General features: G+C 37.6%; 1 protein-coding gene across 1 annotated transcript in view; it reads right to left on the reverse strand.

The window, feature by feature from the left end:
- Positions 1-13,852, reverse strand: part of poln (polymerase (DNA directed) nu) — a 55,254-nt gene that overhangs the window by 5,832 nt on the left and 35,570 nt on the right. The window contains exons 18-20 of the mRNA XM_016248295.1: positions 10,479-10,590; positions 8,619-8,701; positions 3,294-3,425 (exon numbers count right to left, since the gene is read on the reverse strand). Of these exons, the coding sequence (XP_016103781.1) occupies positions 3,294-3,425; positions 8,619-8,701; positions 10,479-10,590 (327 nt within the window). The remainder of the gene's footprint in view (positions 1-3,293; positions 3,426-8,618; positions 8,702-10,478; positions 10,591-13,852) is intronic.

Consider the following 13,852-nt stretch of genomic DNA (forward strand, 5'->3'; position numbering starts at 1 on the left):
GCAAAGTCAGAATAACCTCCTCTCCTAGGTTCATGAAACGGTCGTCCATAAAATGAGAAACACATGCAAAAAAAAAGAAAAAACAAAAGAAGCTTTTACTTTACTTCAATATCCGCGTCATTTCCGTCACACGCTTGAGGTATTCAGCCAATCACAACGCACTGGATAGCTGGTCAATCAGCGTACACCTCGCTTTTCAGAAAGATGAGCTTTGTAAAAAATCAACGCGTTTCAGAAAGGCGGGGCATAGAGGAGCAACAATAATGTCATAGCAAAGTCAAAATTACCTCCTCTCCTAGCTTCACGAAACGGTCGTCCATAAAATGCATTGCTGTTCTGTTGTAAGTAATCTTAAAGATTCCTAAATGCATCTACTTTCGGAAGGCCAAATAAAGTGCTTTTGCCTAGAAACACACAGCGTCTCCCTGACATGGCTGCTTCAACACTAACTGCGGTTACTGAAACCACGCCTTCTTTCTTTGCATGCACATTTGGGCGGTATTATGCAAATATTTCCACATAGTGAGGTAGATATGTGGGGGCGTGTTAGAACGAGCCATTTTAGGGGGGCGTGGCAGAGTCTTAACTTTGATAAAGAATATCTCTTTGGTTTTGAGACTTTAGTCTTTGCAACTTCAGGGATCTTATCTATGCACAATCAGCTTGTAACGCTCCAAAGAGAAAGGAAAACTTGAAATCGCATCATATGACCCCTTTTATTCTCGCTGTAGTATTGTTGTTGCCGCCGGCGCCATGTTGTGGAGATGCTGTGTGTTTAGTTGTGAAAACAAAACTTCTTTGTTTGGCCTTCCAAAAGATGACGATATCTGCTTTGTCATTCCTAGAGCTGATCTGTGCTGGTTGCTGAGGAAATACATCAACTTCGCACTGTGGATCGCCGGATCGGCTTTCACTGTGGACGAAGTGGAGTCCAGCCCGGGGTCGTCACATGTGGTTGCCGCACGCACGCCGGCCGTTCCTTCGTCGAATCCGCCGGCTGTGCCATTCTCAAGGCTGCCAGCCTCCGCTCACTCAAGCCCGTCGTGTGTGATGCTGTGTGACGCATTTTATGGAAGACTGGTTTCCTGAACCTGCAGAGTAGCATACAATGGGTCTTGTGCTCAAAGGCTGTTCTATAAAGTGGGGCAGTTCCAACTTTGCAAGGACAGTCTGGCGCTTCTGACTCACAGCCTGTAAGTAAATTTTTTATATTTAAAGAATTTGCCACTGATGATTCAAACGCAAATAGCGCTTGTTGTTTGTCGTTTCTCCGATCACAATGCAGACATGGTTTTATGTTTACGCGGCGCGATACACAACGCAACGCGTAAAAACACAGTATAAGTCATTAATTAGGGATGTAACAGTATGAAAATTTCTTATGATGATTATAGTGACCAAAATGATCATGGTTATCAGTATTATCACGGTATTGTTAACATGTGCTGGAAATGTTCAAAAAGTACTGACACACAAATCATTTCACCAAGTTTTAAATTTAAAATCAGCAAACAACAAATAAAATGAGTTTTTGTTAGCTTAACTAAAACAATAACATTGCCAATGATGTCCGGATTTTAAATGACAACATGACTAACAACAGTTTATCTAATAGCATGTTCAAATATCTAATGTAATAAAACTGTGCATGATTTGGTCGCAATATTTTTATTTTTAGGGATTAATCAATGCATGCTGATGAACTTTTATCATAGTTTATAGTTATATGAAAACGAAAGTGGTTAACATTCAACCCCTTCTTTTTCATCAGTATTATTTGTGATTTGAATTTTGTGAACAGGGAATTTCTCTTTAGCTATATTATAAGCCGGGCTTCGGATGCTTTCACTTTCGAATTTGCGATATTGGTGTCACGATTTACAAGAAAAGATAATTGTCTGATTTGCTTACATACATCTATACATATTTCACTTTTTAAGACTAAAACAAATGATGGATTCATTGTTATTCTTAATTAAAAAGCATAACAACAATAAAACAGTAGGATTCAATGACAAACTAGCTTACAAAACGTTTATTAACAAAAACGAATAAGACGAGGCATGGCATACACCACATGCTGTATTATATACCGACTAATAAATTACAGAACGTTTAGCAAACACTGAGGAATCAAATAAATAAAAAAAGAGAGCCTCCATAGCATAACGTGAGGTAAACAGCAAAGATAACAAGCTTTTCAAAATTAAAACAAAAAGAAAAGTAAAACTAAACTTGCTGTCGGTGACAGTGCTTGCATGTTTTTTCCCCCCCACAAGAATACCAACATGTTCACCTTTGGTTTAAGAAGCGGTCTTTTACTTTACTTCAGCATGAAAACCATCTATCGTTTCCTCAATATTCACGTCATTTCCGTCACACGCTTGAGTTATTCAGCCAATCACAACGCACTGGATAGCTGGCCAATCAGCGTACACCTCGCTTTTCAGAACGATGAGCTTTGTAAAAAATCGACACGTTTCAGAAAGGCGGGGCATAGAGGAGCAACAATAATGTACAGTATGTGGAAAATAATGTTATTTAAACCTTAATCCGCATAAACATTTCATTACACCAAATACACAACATAATGTTCTTTTTAGCAACATCATATGACCCCTTTAGTATTTTATGTCACCTTTTATTTAGCTACCTTGCGGATAGCTGGCCAATCAGCGTACACCTCGCTTTTCAGAACGATGAGCTTTGTAAAAAATCGACACGTTTCAGAAAGGCGGGGCATAGAGGAGCAACAATAATGTACAGTATGTGGAAAATAATGTTATTTAAACCTTAATCCGCATAAACATTTCATTACACCAAATACACAACATAATGTTCTTTTTAGCAACATCATATGACCCCTTTAGTATTTTATGTCACCTTTTATTTAGCTACCTTGCATTGTTCTTTATTTTGTTTCGCCATACATTGCATTGATATTTCTCATGCCAATACAGCACACCAAACAAAATGTATACTTCATACTTTATAATAATAGTAAAACCAGTAAACTGTGCATTTGATATTTTAAAGCAACACTGAGATGAAACTAGATAGAATATAATGGCAGCAGAAAATGTAACTATTTGAGTCACAGCAGGAGAAGTGAAAGAATGAGTGTGTGTGACTTAAGTTCACACCATGGTGTAAAAACTATGATGTGTGTAATATCAGTGAAAGTGTGGCCTAACGGCAGCTCTATATACACACTGAACTGTGAAGTGAGTGAGTTTTGTGAAAGTGTCTGCTTAGTTTTTTTCAACTCTACTCTGTGTTTATCTCACACACACCGTGTATGTGGCAGTTCTGGATGGTGTGCTGGATGAAGGCCGGCACCTCTCTGTACGTCTGTAGGAAAGTGTCCTGAAAACGACTGGCCTCCTCTGTACTCACACCCAGAATACAAGACAACCGCTCTCTTCCTGTGTGTCAGGGTGTCGAGAAAGAAGGAGAGAGAGAAAGTCAGTGGACAAAAGCAACTGAGAACAGAAATATTCCATGCTTAAAACAGTTCAAGGTGAGACAAAAAAGACAAAATGAGGTGAGATGAAGCACACAATGATTTTGAGAAATAGGCTAAACTGAGCACCCCATTCTCCCAATGTTGCTATGACGACAAGTCGACAACTACCATGACAACAAATGTGATGAAATAAACACAAGATATTATGGGAGCGCTTATTTTTTGTCTCTACTGATATTGCTAATGTAAAATATCATACACAATATTGTCAACTGTTTGGTTAACATTCTTCCAAATATTTTCTTTTGTGTTCAACAGAAGAATGAAATTCATACACAAATGAAATGATTGGTTGTGTAAATTATTAAAGACATTTTTGAATGAAGGATCACATGACACTGAAGACTGAAGTAATGGCTGTTGAAAATTCTGCCTTGCCATCACAGGAATAAATTACATTTATAAATATATTAATAAATAGAAAACAGTTATTTTAAAATGTAATATCTCACAACTGTTTTACTATTAAGTGTTGTTGTTTTGTTACCATTTTTTTATCATCCACCAGGCAAAAATAATAACTCTGATGTATAAAATTAATAGCACACCTCACCTTAAGCCACACGATTTGAAGTATCATCATGTCCATAGCACAAATAAGATGCATGTAGTAAGAGTTTATTCTTAGGTCTAATGGTTAGTTCAGATCCCTAACCCTAATTATAGTGTTAACAACACCAGTAATGCTTTGCAAGCAGCACTAATGAATACCTAGGAAATACTGGCATCAGATGTAGTGTAGCTACTAACAACTTGCATTAGAAAGTATGCAATACTCCACTGAAAGAATTTCTCATCAGTCCAACTACAGAGTAACAACTAGTCACATGACATAACCCATGCTACTTGCTTTAGTTTACGCACAGTGACCTGTTGAATAAAGCAGGACAAAGTTCATATACCAGGATTTTTATCTGACCTTCTGTCTGCTTGTAATTGACATTATTTCTAGACAGAGAGAGATGACTATATGAAGTTTACGAGCAGGGAGATGAAGGCAGCAGCAGGCACGCAGAAGTGATCAAGAGTGCGTCGTTGTGCATTCTCACTGGTTGAGATCATTTGATCTCTAGTGCCCCTCCTTTTGCCTAATTACTCCATCTCTAAACCATCCTTCTCTATGGGATACTCAATAGTTAGTCTCTCATATTCTGACCCACTTGTGTGTGTCCACCCCTCCACCTCGCCTATGAGTGTGTGTGTATGTGTTTTTGATTGTCTTCTATGCTACACCTCCTTTTAGTATTAATTCGGTAACCACGGCAATCCTTTGCTTTCTGCAAGATTATCAACATACAGTGGGGAAAAAAAGTATTTAGTCAGCCACCAATTGTGCAAGTTCTCCCACTTAAAGATGAGAGAGGCCTGTAATTTTCATCATAGGTATACCTCAACTATGAGAGACAAAATGAGACACTGTAGCGCTCTCACCCCCTCTTTCTCTCACTCACTTTCTACCAGCACTCAGTCACTCATTATTCCCTTCCTCACACCGTCACTCTCTTTCTCTGATTTCCTGAGATGACATTATGGTCAAAATTAAAATGTTTCGTTCTGGGGCAACAAGCCGTATGCCTTTGTAAGAGTGCAATAAATGTATTTTTCTGTATTCATCAACTTCAGTGCACAAACACATTTTGGTGAGCCACTTGTGAGATGCTGGACTGAAAAATATAAATGAGAGAAAAAAAACGACAGAGAAACATTCAAGCTGACCCAGTTAAAGTAAAGTAGAACAGTGACACCCTCCTTCAGTGCCTCCACACACACACACACACACATAAGATTCTTCTCTAGTAAGGTTGTAGTCATGGAGGCTACATTCTGGGAGATCTCTGTTAGCAACCACTATGAACAATAAGGCTCTCTGCACTTGACTCATAGAGCAAAGCCCTCCAGTCTGGGACATAACTTTTCTCTTTATTTCTTTCTATTTGTACCAATGTCCATCTCTTTCATTCAAAAAATAAATACATTTATGTATCTCTGCTTTGCTTATGCCACAATCATCCATACAAATATGAATATGGATAGTTTATAAAAAAATTAAGCAGTCAATTGTGTTTTCAAATATTCATCAAATATTTTTGCCTGTTTTTTTCTTCTTCTCTCGTTTAAATTCAAAGCTTTCCAAATTGAAAATGTTCCCAGTTTTTATTAAAAGGGTACACTAGAATTCAAAAGTTTGGGGTCAGTGAATTTTAAATTAGAAAAATAAATAACTTAGTTTCCAAATTCAAAATGTCCACAGTTTTTTTTAAGGATACCGGTAAGGCACTGATTAAAAGTAATAGTAAAGCCATTTATAATCTTACAAAAGGTTTTTATTTCATATAAACAGTTATATTTAACTTAATAGGCCTTAAAGGGGTCATATGATGCTTTTTTAAAGATCATTATTTTGTGTATTTGGTGTAACGGAATATGTTGACATGCTTTAATGTTCAAAAAACACATTATTTTTCAAATACTGTACATTATTGTAGGTCCTCTATGCCCTGCCTCTCTCAAACGCTTCGTTTTCTACAAAGTCCCTCCTTCCGACAAGAGCAGACTGCTCTGATTGGCCAGCTGACCCAGTGCATTGTGAATGGCTGAACACCGCAAGCACTCGTCGGAAATGTAACACCCCTTACCATAATTGCGAGCTTCATCTTTCAACATAAATGTAAAGACAGTAAATAATGTCATTAGTTTTACCATCAGTTCAAGCCCGAAAGGGGGAACAGAGTCGCGTGACAGACAGTGATGAAGCTGGTATGTGTTTGCAGTACACAAGCCACGGTTAAGACAGCTGACTCCACTGTGATGTGACCCTGTCTCTCTCTCTCTCCCTCCCTCCCTCTTTCTTGCTCGCGCACACACACACACACACACATAATGCGCAAAACTCCGCATTTGAACAGTCAATAGCAAGTACTTAAATTAATAACAAAACAGTAGCTGATTCAGAAGCGCCAGATTGTCATAGCAAAGTCAGAATTACCTCCTCTCCTAGGTTCACGAAACGGTCGTCCATAAAATGCATTGCTGCTCTGTTGTAAGTGATCTTAAAGATTCCTAAATGCATCTACTTTCGGAAGGCCAAATAAAGTGCTTTTGCTTTCACCTAGAAACACAGAGTCTCCCTGACATGGCTGCTTCAACACTAACTGCGGTTACTGAAACCATGCCTTCTTTCTTTGCGTGCACATTTGGGCGGCATTACGCAAATATTTCCCCATAGTGAGATAGATATGTGGGGGCGTGTTAGAACGAGCCATTTTAGGGGGGCGTGGCAGAGTCTTAACTTTGATAAAAAATATCTCTTTGGTTTTGAGACTTTAGTCTTTGCAACTTCAGGGATCGTATCTATGCACAATCAGCTTGTAACACTCCAAAGAGAAAGGAAAACTTGAAATCGCATCATAGCAGCCCGTGTGCTGCTTTTGAATTCACATTTTATGTGCCTAAAGAAATGTTGCTAGTAATGGCCTTTCGACTGTAGACATTCCTGTGTGCCATCACCCTGTCAGCGCTGTCAGGATGTAATTTTCTTGCTGCTCTACAGTAATTAGTAACATGGTATTTACGGTTCAGGGGAGCGCCCATGAGCAAAGATGCCAGCATGCAGCACTTCATGGTACTGCGTGCAATAGGCACTGAAGAGAAGCTGTGTGGTTTAAAGGGGTCATATGATGCTGCTAAAAAGAACATTATTTTGTGCATTTGGTGTAATGAAATGTTTATGCGGCTTAAGGTTAAAAAAAAAACACATTTTCCACATAATGTACATTGTTTCTCCTCTATGCCCCACCTTTCTGAAACACGTCGATTTTTACAAAGCTCATCGATCTGAAAAGCGAGGTGTGCTGTGATTGGCCAGCTATCCAGTGCGTTATGATTGGCCGAATACCTCAAGTGTGTGACGGAAATGTTACGCCCCTACCATACTGTGATGCCCTGTCAGGCCGGAGCGATGAGACAAAAACATTAAAACCCATTATAAACGAGGCATTTGTTGCATCCAGTGGGGACATAATTAGGGATTATAATGACTTGTATTGTCTTTTTACGCATTGCATCATGCTGCATAAACATAAAACCATGTCTGCATTTGTGATCGGAGAAATGACAAAAAACAAACGCTACTCTACACTGCTCAAAACTCGCGTTTGAATCGTCAGTGGCAAATCCTGTAAATATGAAAACGTACTTACAGTCTGTGAGTCAGAACAGCCGGCATTGTAGTCTACTCTACCAGGATCAGGAAACAGTCCTCCATAAAATGCGCTGCACACATCTGAATATTTGGGTTGAAGTGTTCTGGACCAGTGTTGTAAATACAACTTAACCACTGATTTCTAGTCATGTCCTCTTTGGAAGGCCAAACAAAGTAGTTTTGCTTTCACAACGAAACACACAGCGTCACACATGGCGGGCCTGAGTGAGCGGCGGACGGCGGGCTAGAGTGAGGAACGGCCGGCGGGCTAGAGAACGGCGCGGCCGGCAGAATCGACGAAGGAGCGTCCGGCGGGCTTGCGGCTACCACATGTAACAACCCCGGGCTGGACTCCGCTTCGTCCACGGTGAAAGCCGATCCAGCGATCCACAGCGCGAAGTTGATGTTTTTCCTCAGCGACCAGCACGTATCAGCTCTAGGCATGACGAAGCGGATATTATCCTCAAACAAAGTAGTTTCGCTTTCACAACGAAACACACAGCGCCTTCACGACATGGCGGCGGCAGCAACAATACTACAGAGAGAATAAAAGTTACGCCTTCTTTCTATGCAAATCTTCCCACATCGTGACGTAGACATGTGGGGGCATGTTAGAGCAAGCCATTTTAGGCAGGCGTGGTTGACTCGTAACTTTTATAAAGAATATCTCTTTGGATTTGAGACTTTAGTCTTGCAACTTTACAGATCTTCTTTATGCACCAAGAGCTTGTAACACTCCAAAGAGAAAGGAAAAATTGAAATCGCATCATATGACCCCCTTTAAGTTACCAAAACAGCACCTATAAATGCATGGTAAAATTCATGATAAATAATGTCATGTTCTGAACTTCCTGTAGATTGAAGTGATGGTGTGCATGTAACAGTTCTCACCAGCTCCATAAACCACAGAGTAGACGATACGCTTGGCATGCTCTCTGTCCTCCACACTTACTCTGTCCTCACTCACACCCTTCCTAAAGACAAAGACAGAGACATTTATGTAATGAAAGTGCTAGTATTGCTGGTATGCTGGAGGCATCAGTGTTTGCAAAGTGACAGGGAATCAGAGGTTGCCCAGCAGATGTCTTACTGCATTAGAGCAGCGGCCAGTGTTGGGTCAGCACTCACACTTCAAATCTCAGCTCTTTTGGGTGAGCAACACACACACACACACACAAAAGAAGGAATATACTAACAGCAATGCTGTGATGATCTGTGGTCATTAGAAAGCGAGGCACATATCCATCCTCACACACAAACTGGGCTCATGTCAGCAATCAAATCACACTTTGTCTGGACAGGCCTGTCACCGCGCGCTACAGTAACTGTGGAGATGTGAGCATCAGACAGATCGTCTGTCATTACTCTCGATCATTTCTCTGTCTTGCTGTCTGTCTGGTTGACTCACAGCCTCAGGGTGAAACACACTGACTGGTACTGCAGGACACTGTGGACACTTTTGCTTGTGTGACAAATAGAACATCTAGCATTCTTTAAACTCCTTTTGGTCAACTCTGTGACTTCTTAACCTATTACCCAAAGTATGAACATTACACTTTGTTGGATTGTTTTTAAAAAACACAAATATGAAGTCTCTACTAACTACTAGAGACTTCACAAAAATGAACACTTTTTAATTGTTCGGCATCCACACACACACATTGTGTTTCCATATTTTATGGGGACATTCCATAAGCATAATGGTTTTTATACTGTACAAACTATTTTCTATCACCCTACACTTAAAACTACCCCTCATGAGAAACTTTCTGCATTTTTAGATGTTCAAAAAACTTAATTCTGTATGATTTATAAGTTTGTTTCCTCATGGGGACCTAAAAAAATGTCCCCACAAGGTCAAAATTTACTGGTATTACTATTTTTGTGGGGACATTTGGTCCCCATAATGTGATAAATACCAGGTACACACACACACACTGAAAGGGTTTCAATGAAATAAAATAGTATTAAAAATAAAGATAGCAATATACAATATGAACAAATTGTTTCATTTACAAAAAATGCTATTGCTAAAAAAGGCAGAGGTGTTTAATTTTAGACTTCTCTAAACTGCTCATTATGAGCTGTATGACAGTGGGATCATCATTTCTAATGGTTTAAAACCATAATGAGTTTATTAGTGCAAATACACTAAGGGGACCTGTCAGCAAAACACTCATGATGCCTCTGCTGCCATAGCAAAACAAGCGTTTAAAGTAACCGTTTCCTGGACACAACATACTGTCCCTTTCTCATGACCAGATCAGTACAGGTGTACACAATCATTCCAATGTTTGGGGTTGGTAAGATATTTTTGAAAGAAGTGTCTTATGTTCACCGAGGCTGCAAAAATTCATGTAACATTGTGAAATATTATTACAATTTAAAATAACAGTTTTCTATTTTAATATATTTTTAAATGTTATTTATTCCTGTGATGGCATAGCTTAATTTTTTAGCAGTCATTATTCCAGTCTTCAGTGTCACATGACAAATACATACAGACATACATTTTTTGCAACATTATAAATGTATTTAGTACAATTTACTGTCACTTTTGATCAATGTAACGCATCCATGAATAAATGCATTTATTCTTTAAAAGAAAAAAAAAGAAAAAAAGAAAAACTTACTGACCCCAAACTTTGGGCCACATTGAAAACACGCATGCTTAAAAAAAGCAAAACAAAACCAAAAATGTGTTCTGTATGTGTGCATTATATACACTAACATATGGGAGTGTGTACCCACCACTGAGCTGCCAGCATGGTGAAGGCGTCTGCTTCAGTGTTCTGAAAGATTCTCAGCAGCTGTGGGTCAGCTGATAGGTGAGCCAAGAGACGCAGCTCCACCTGACAGAAATCTGAACACACACACACACAGATTCAGATGTCATAATGACCTCTTCCCAATATAATCTTCAACCACAACTTTTCATAACTCCCCTTCCTAATAAAAAGATAAAAGGGGAAGATGACAGTGAGTGGTGTGTGTGTGCTGGCATCTCTCCCATCTGTGTCAGCAGGAACAGTAATGCACCCAGCAGCTTTTCTGACAGATAAAAACAAATGTGTGAGGATAAGTTCACATTGCAATACAGACTGTGTGTGTGTGTGAGAAAGAGAGAGAGAGAGTGTATACTGCAGTGACTGTCAGAGCGCTGACTCAGCATCATCCTGTATGTACACTATGAGATCAATTGTGTGCATAAATGTTATATTAACTGGCATATCAAGCCATTCCAGAGTATTCTGAACATTATTTGATAAGGTAAACAGAGAGAGAGAGAGAGGTCCTGAGAAGAGAACAAGTTATGTGGTTGTTAATGCCCTTTATTGATGTGTTGGTGTGTGTGTGTGTGTGTGTGTGTGTACAAGACCAGTTTCAGGGAAGGAGGGAGAGGAAATGGCTTATCTTTGGCGGAAGCAGCAGCTCAAGTGTAAATTAATCTGATCTAAATTGTTCAGTATCAGTTGAGGGTTTGAACGGACAATGAAGATGGCAATAGAGCTCTTCAGTTAAGATGCATTTCATTTTTAAAACAATTTTTTCACCTAAACCAGTTGAATAAGAAGACCATATTAATAATTTAAGATTTTAATTTATTTAGATATTTTAGTTTAATATTAATAATGTTTCTATGAAGATCAGATGTCCACTTTGGATTGAACTACATCAAAATGTATTCTCTAAATGAGCTTCTTTAAATGAGCTACTGTCAACCGTTTCCAGTATCATGATGGCTAGAAACACAATAGCAACCATTTAAGTTAAGATTATTCTAATATGCCTAAAGTACAGACCCATATCACCATAACTGAATTCCCTATACAGCTTCTTAAGGCAGTTTGTCTTAAGTCTATTCCTGGGCTAGATTCCCGTTTTTCTAGCAGCTTGTTAAATGTCAATGACCTTGTGTCGTGATAACTTTTTAGCTCAGTTCTCAGAATAATGCCAATGAAGGTTGAAGATAAACATGTGTATGTAATGCATGAAGTCATACAAAACAGTTAAAGGAACAGACTGTCCAAGTACTGCGCAAATATCGACTTACAATTACTGTTTGGTTTTGTGCATTTCTAATTAAAACCTCACTTCTCAAACAAGGAACAAACTAGATTTTACTTTTTCAGAAGAAAATGTGAGTGGACCATGCCTGCGTAAAATTCTCACAATGTTAATTTGTTAATCAGTGTTAATCAATGAATAAATGTTAAGAATCCTACTGACCACTGCTCAGCAAAATTTTGTGAATGAAATCAAGTTATTTCAATACAGGAATCCACATGATTAGGAATTTCAAGTGAAGGCAAAAAATTTCACATTGATTTCACTCATGTTCAGGTTGGTTGTGTGAATTCACTATTAGAACCAACCGAAAGCTATGATATTGACAATGAACCTTTTTTCGCTCACAAAATGAATCCAAATTGTGCTAATGCAACTCTAGAGTTTGATATTCTGGTTCCTAGAAGCTTGCTCTTGTTTTTACGCATTTTATCTTTAGATCGATTGGAAAATTAATAGCACACTGTTCAATCAGTGGTTCAAGATGAGTTATTATGCACTAAGGTTTAATCTTAAATATTAGCAAAAGTCCAATCAAGCACCAATAGTCATAGATTTCTTATGACCCTTTAGTGGCAGATTTTTGTCTATGGTTCAAAACTAGATATCTGGGCTTATAAGAACAAGTTTCCTTTACTCAGAGCAAGCTAAATTAAGATCTGACAGAGAACATACTGAAGAGAGTGGCTATATTAATACGAGTCTGGTCTTAGTGCAAAAATAGTCCCACATTGGTTTATAAATGAAAAGATGGTCTAAACACAGGCATACAAAATCGATACCTTCATAAGCAGAGTGATTAGATACCAGATAGATGTGTTTCCCTGTTCACACAGATGCAAGCTCAATGTACGATTGATTTGACCAGACATGTAATTGATCTGAACTAAACAAATTACAAACTGTTATTTTAGTATTATTTATTTATTGTTATTTTGAATTAGCTTTTATTTTTATTATAATTAAAAATGTAAGTTTAAATTTTTAATATTTTGTTACATTCTTTTGACCTTTTTTATTTATTTTTTATATCAATTTAGTATCATTATTTAAGTTTTAGTAATTGTAGCACTTATATTATTTCAATTAGTTGCCAAGGCAATATTTCCATAAAGTTTTACATCTAATATTCATATTTAATTTTATTTCAGCTTTACTTTACTATTTTATTTAAGCTTTACTTATATTATTTACTATTTAAGCTTTAGCTTTACTTTACTTCAATTTATTATTGCAATCATTTTTAAGTCAACATGGTTTGCAGGAAGTGTTTCAGTCTGGTTTTAAATCACTCCACAGCACAGAAACAGCCCTGTTGAAAGTTTTTAATGACCTGTTACTAGCTACTGACTGATTGTGATTATGCAGTCCTCAAGCTCCTGGATCTTACGGCTGCATTCGATACTGTAGACCAGTGTTTCCCAACCTTTTATTAATCGTGGCATCCTTTGGAAATTTTAAACTTGTGGCACCGTACAAAATAAATTGTCACAATATTTGAATTTCTAACTTCGATATGATAATTTGAAAAGTAAAGATATTCGGTACAACAGGGAAGAACTGCAGAATATAATGTCATACAGATATTTTTAATATTATTAAAAAAAGTTGTCCATCAATGGTGGCAATCAGTAGGCTAATTTCTAATGAAGAGACCAATTTATATGACAGATTTTAATGTAGGCTATTATACATATGTAAACATTATTTAATTACCATTATAACTAGCTATCTCACAAATTGTTGCTCACTGTTTTTTTTTTAATTTTACAGTGGGGTAATTTTGGTGCAGTAGCACGAGATAGCTTGATTTCAAACTTTGAATTGAATAAAAAAATGACAAGCAAGCAGTCACTAATAAAATAAGAACAAAAAGAAATTAATAATTGTAGCGAATTTAGCTCACAACAGGAAATATGAATAATTAACCATAACTAATTATGATTAATTATTAATATTTTATTTTTTTACCAATTAAAAAAAATTTACAATTTTTTTACCAATTTTACCAATTATCCAAATAATGTTTAGTCCTAGAACGCTATTATTATCAGAAC

This window comes from Sinocyclocheilus grahami, unplaced genomic scaffold (genome assembly GCF_001515645.1).
Source record: "Sinocyclocheilus grahami isolate Dianchi unplaced genomic scaffold, SAMN03320097.WGS_v1.1 scaffold24.1, whole genome shotgun sequence".
NCBI classification, from domain to species: Eukaryota; Metazoa; Chordata; class Actinopteri; order Cypriniformes; family Cyprinidae; genus Sinocyclocheilus; species Sinocyclocheilus grahami.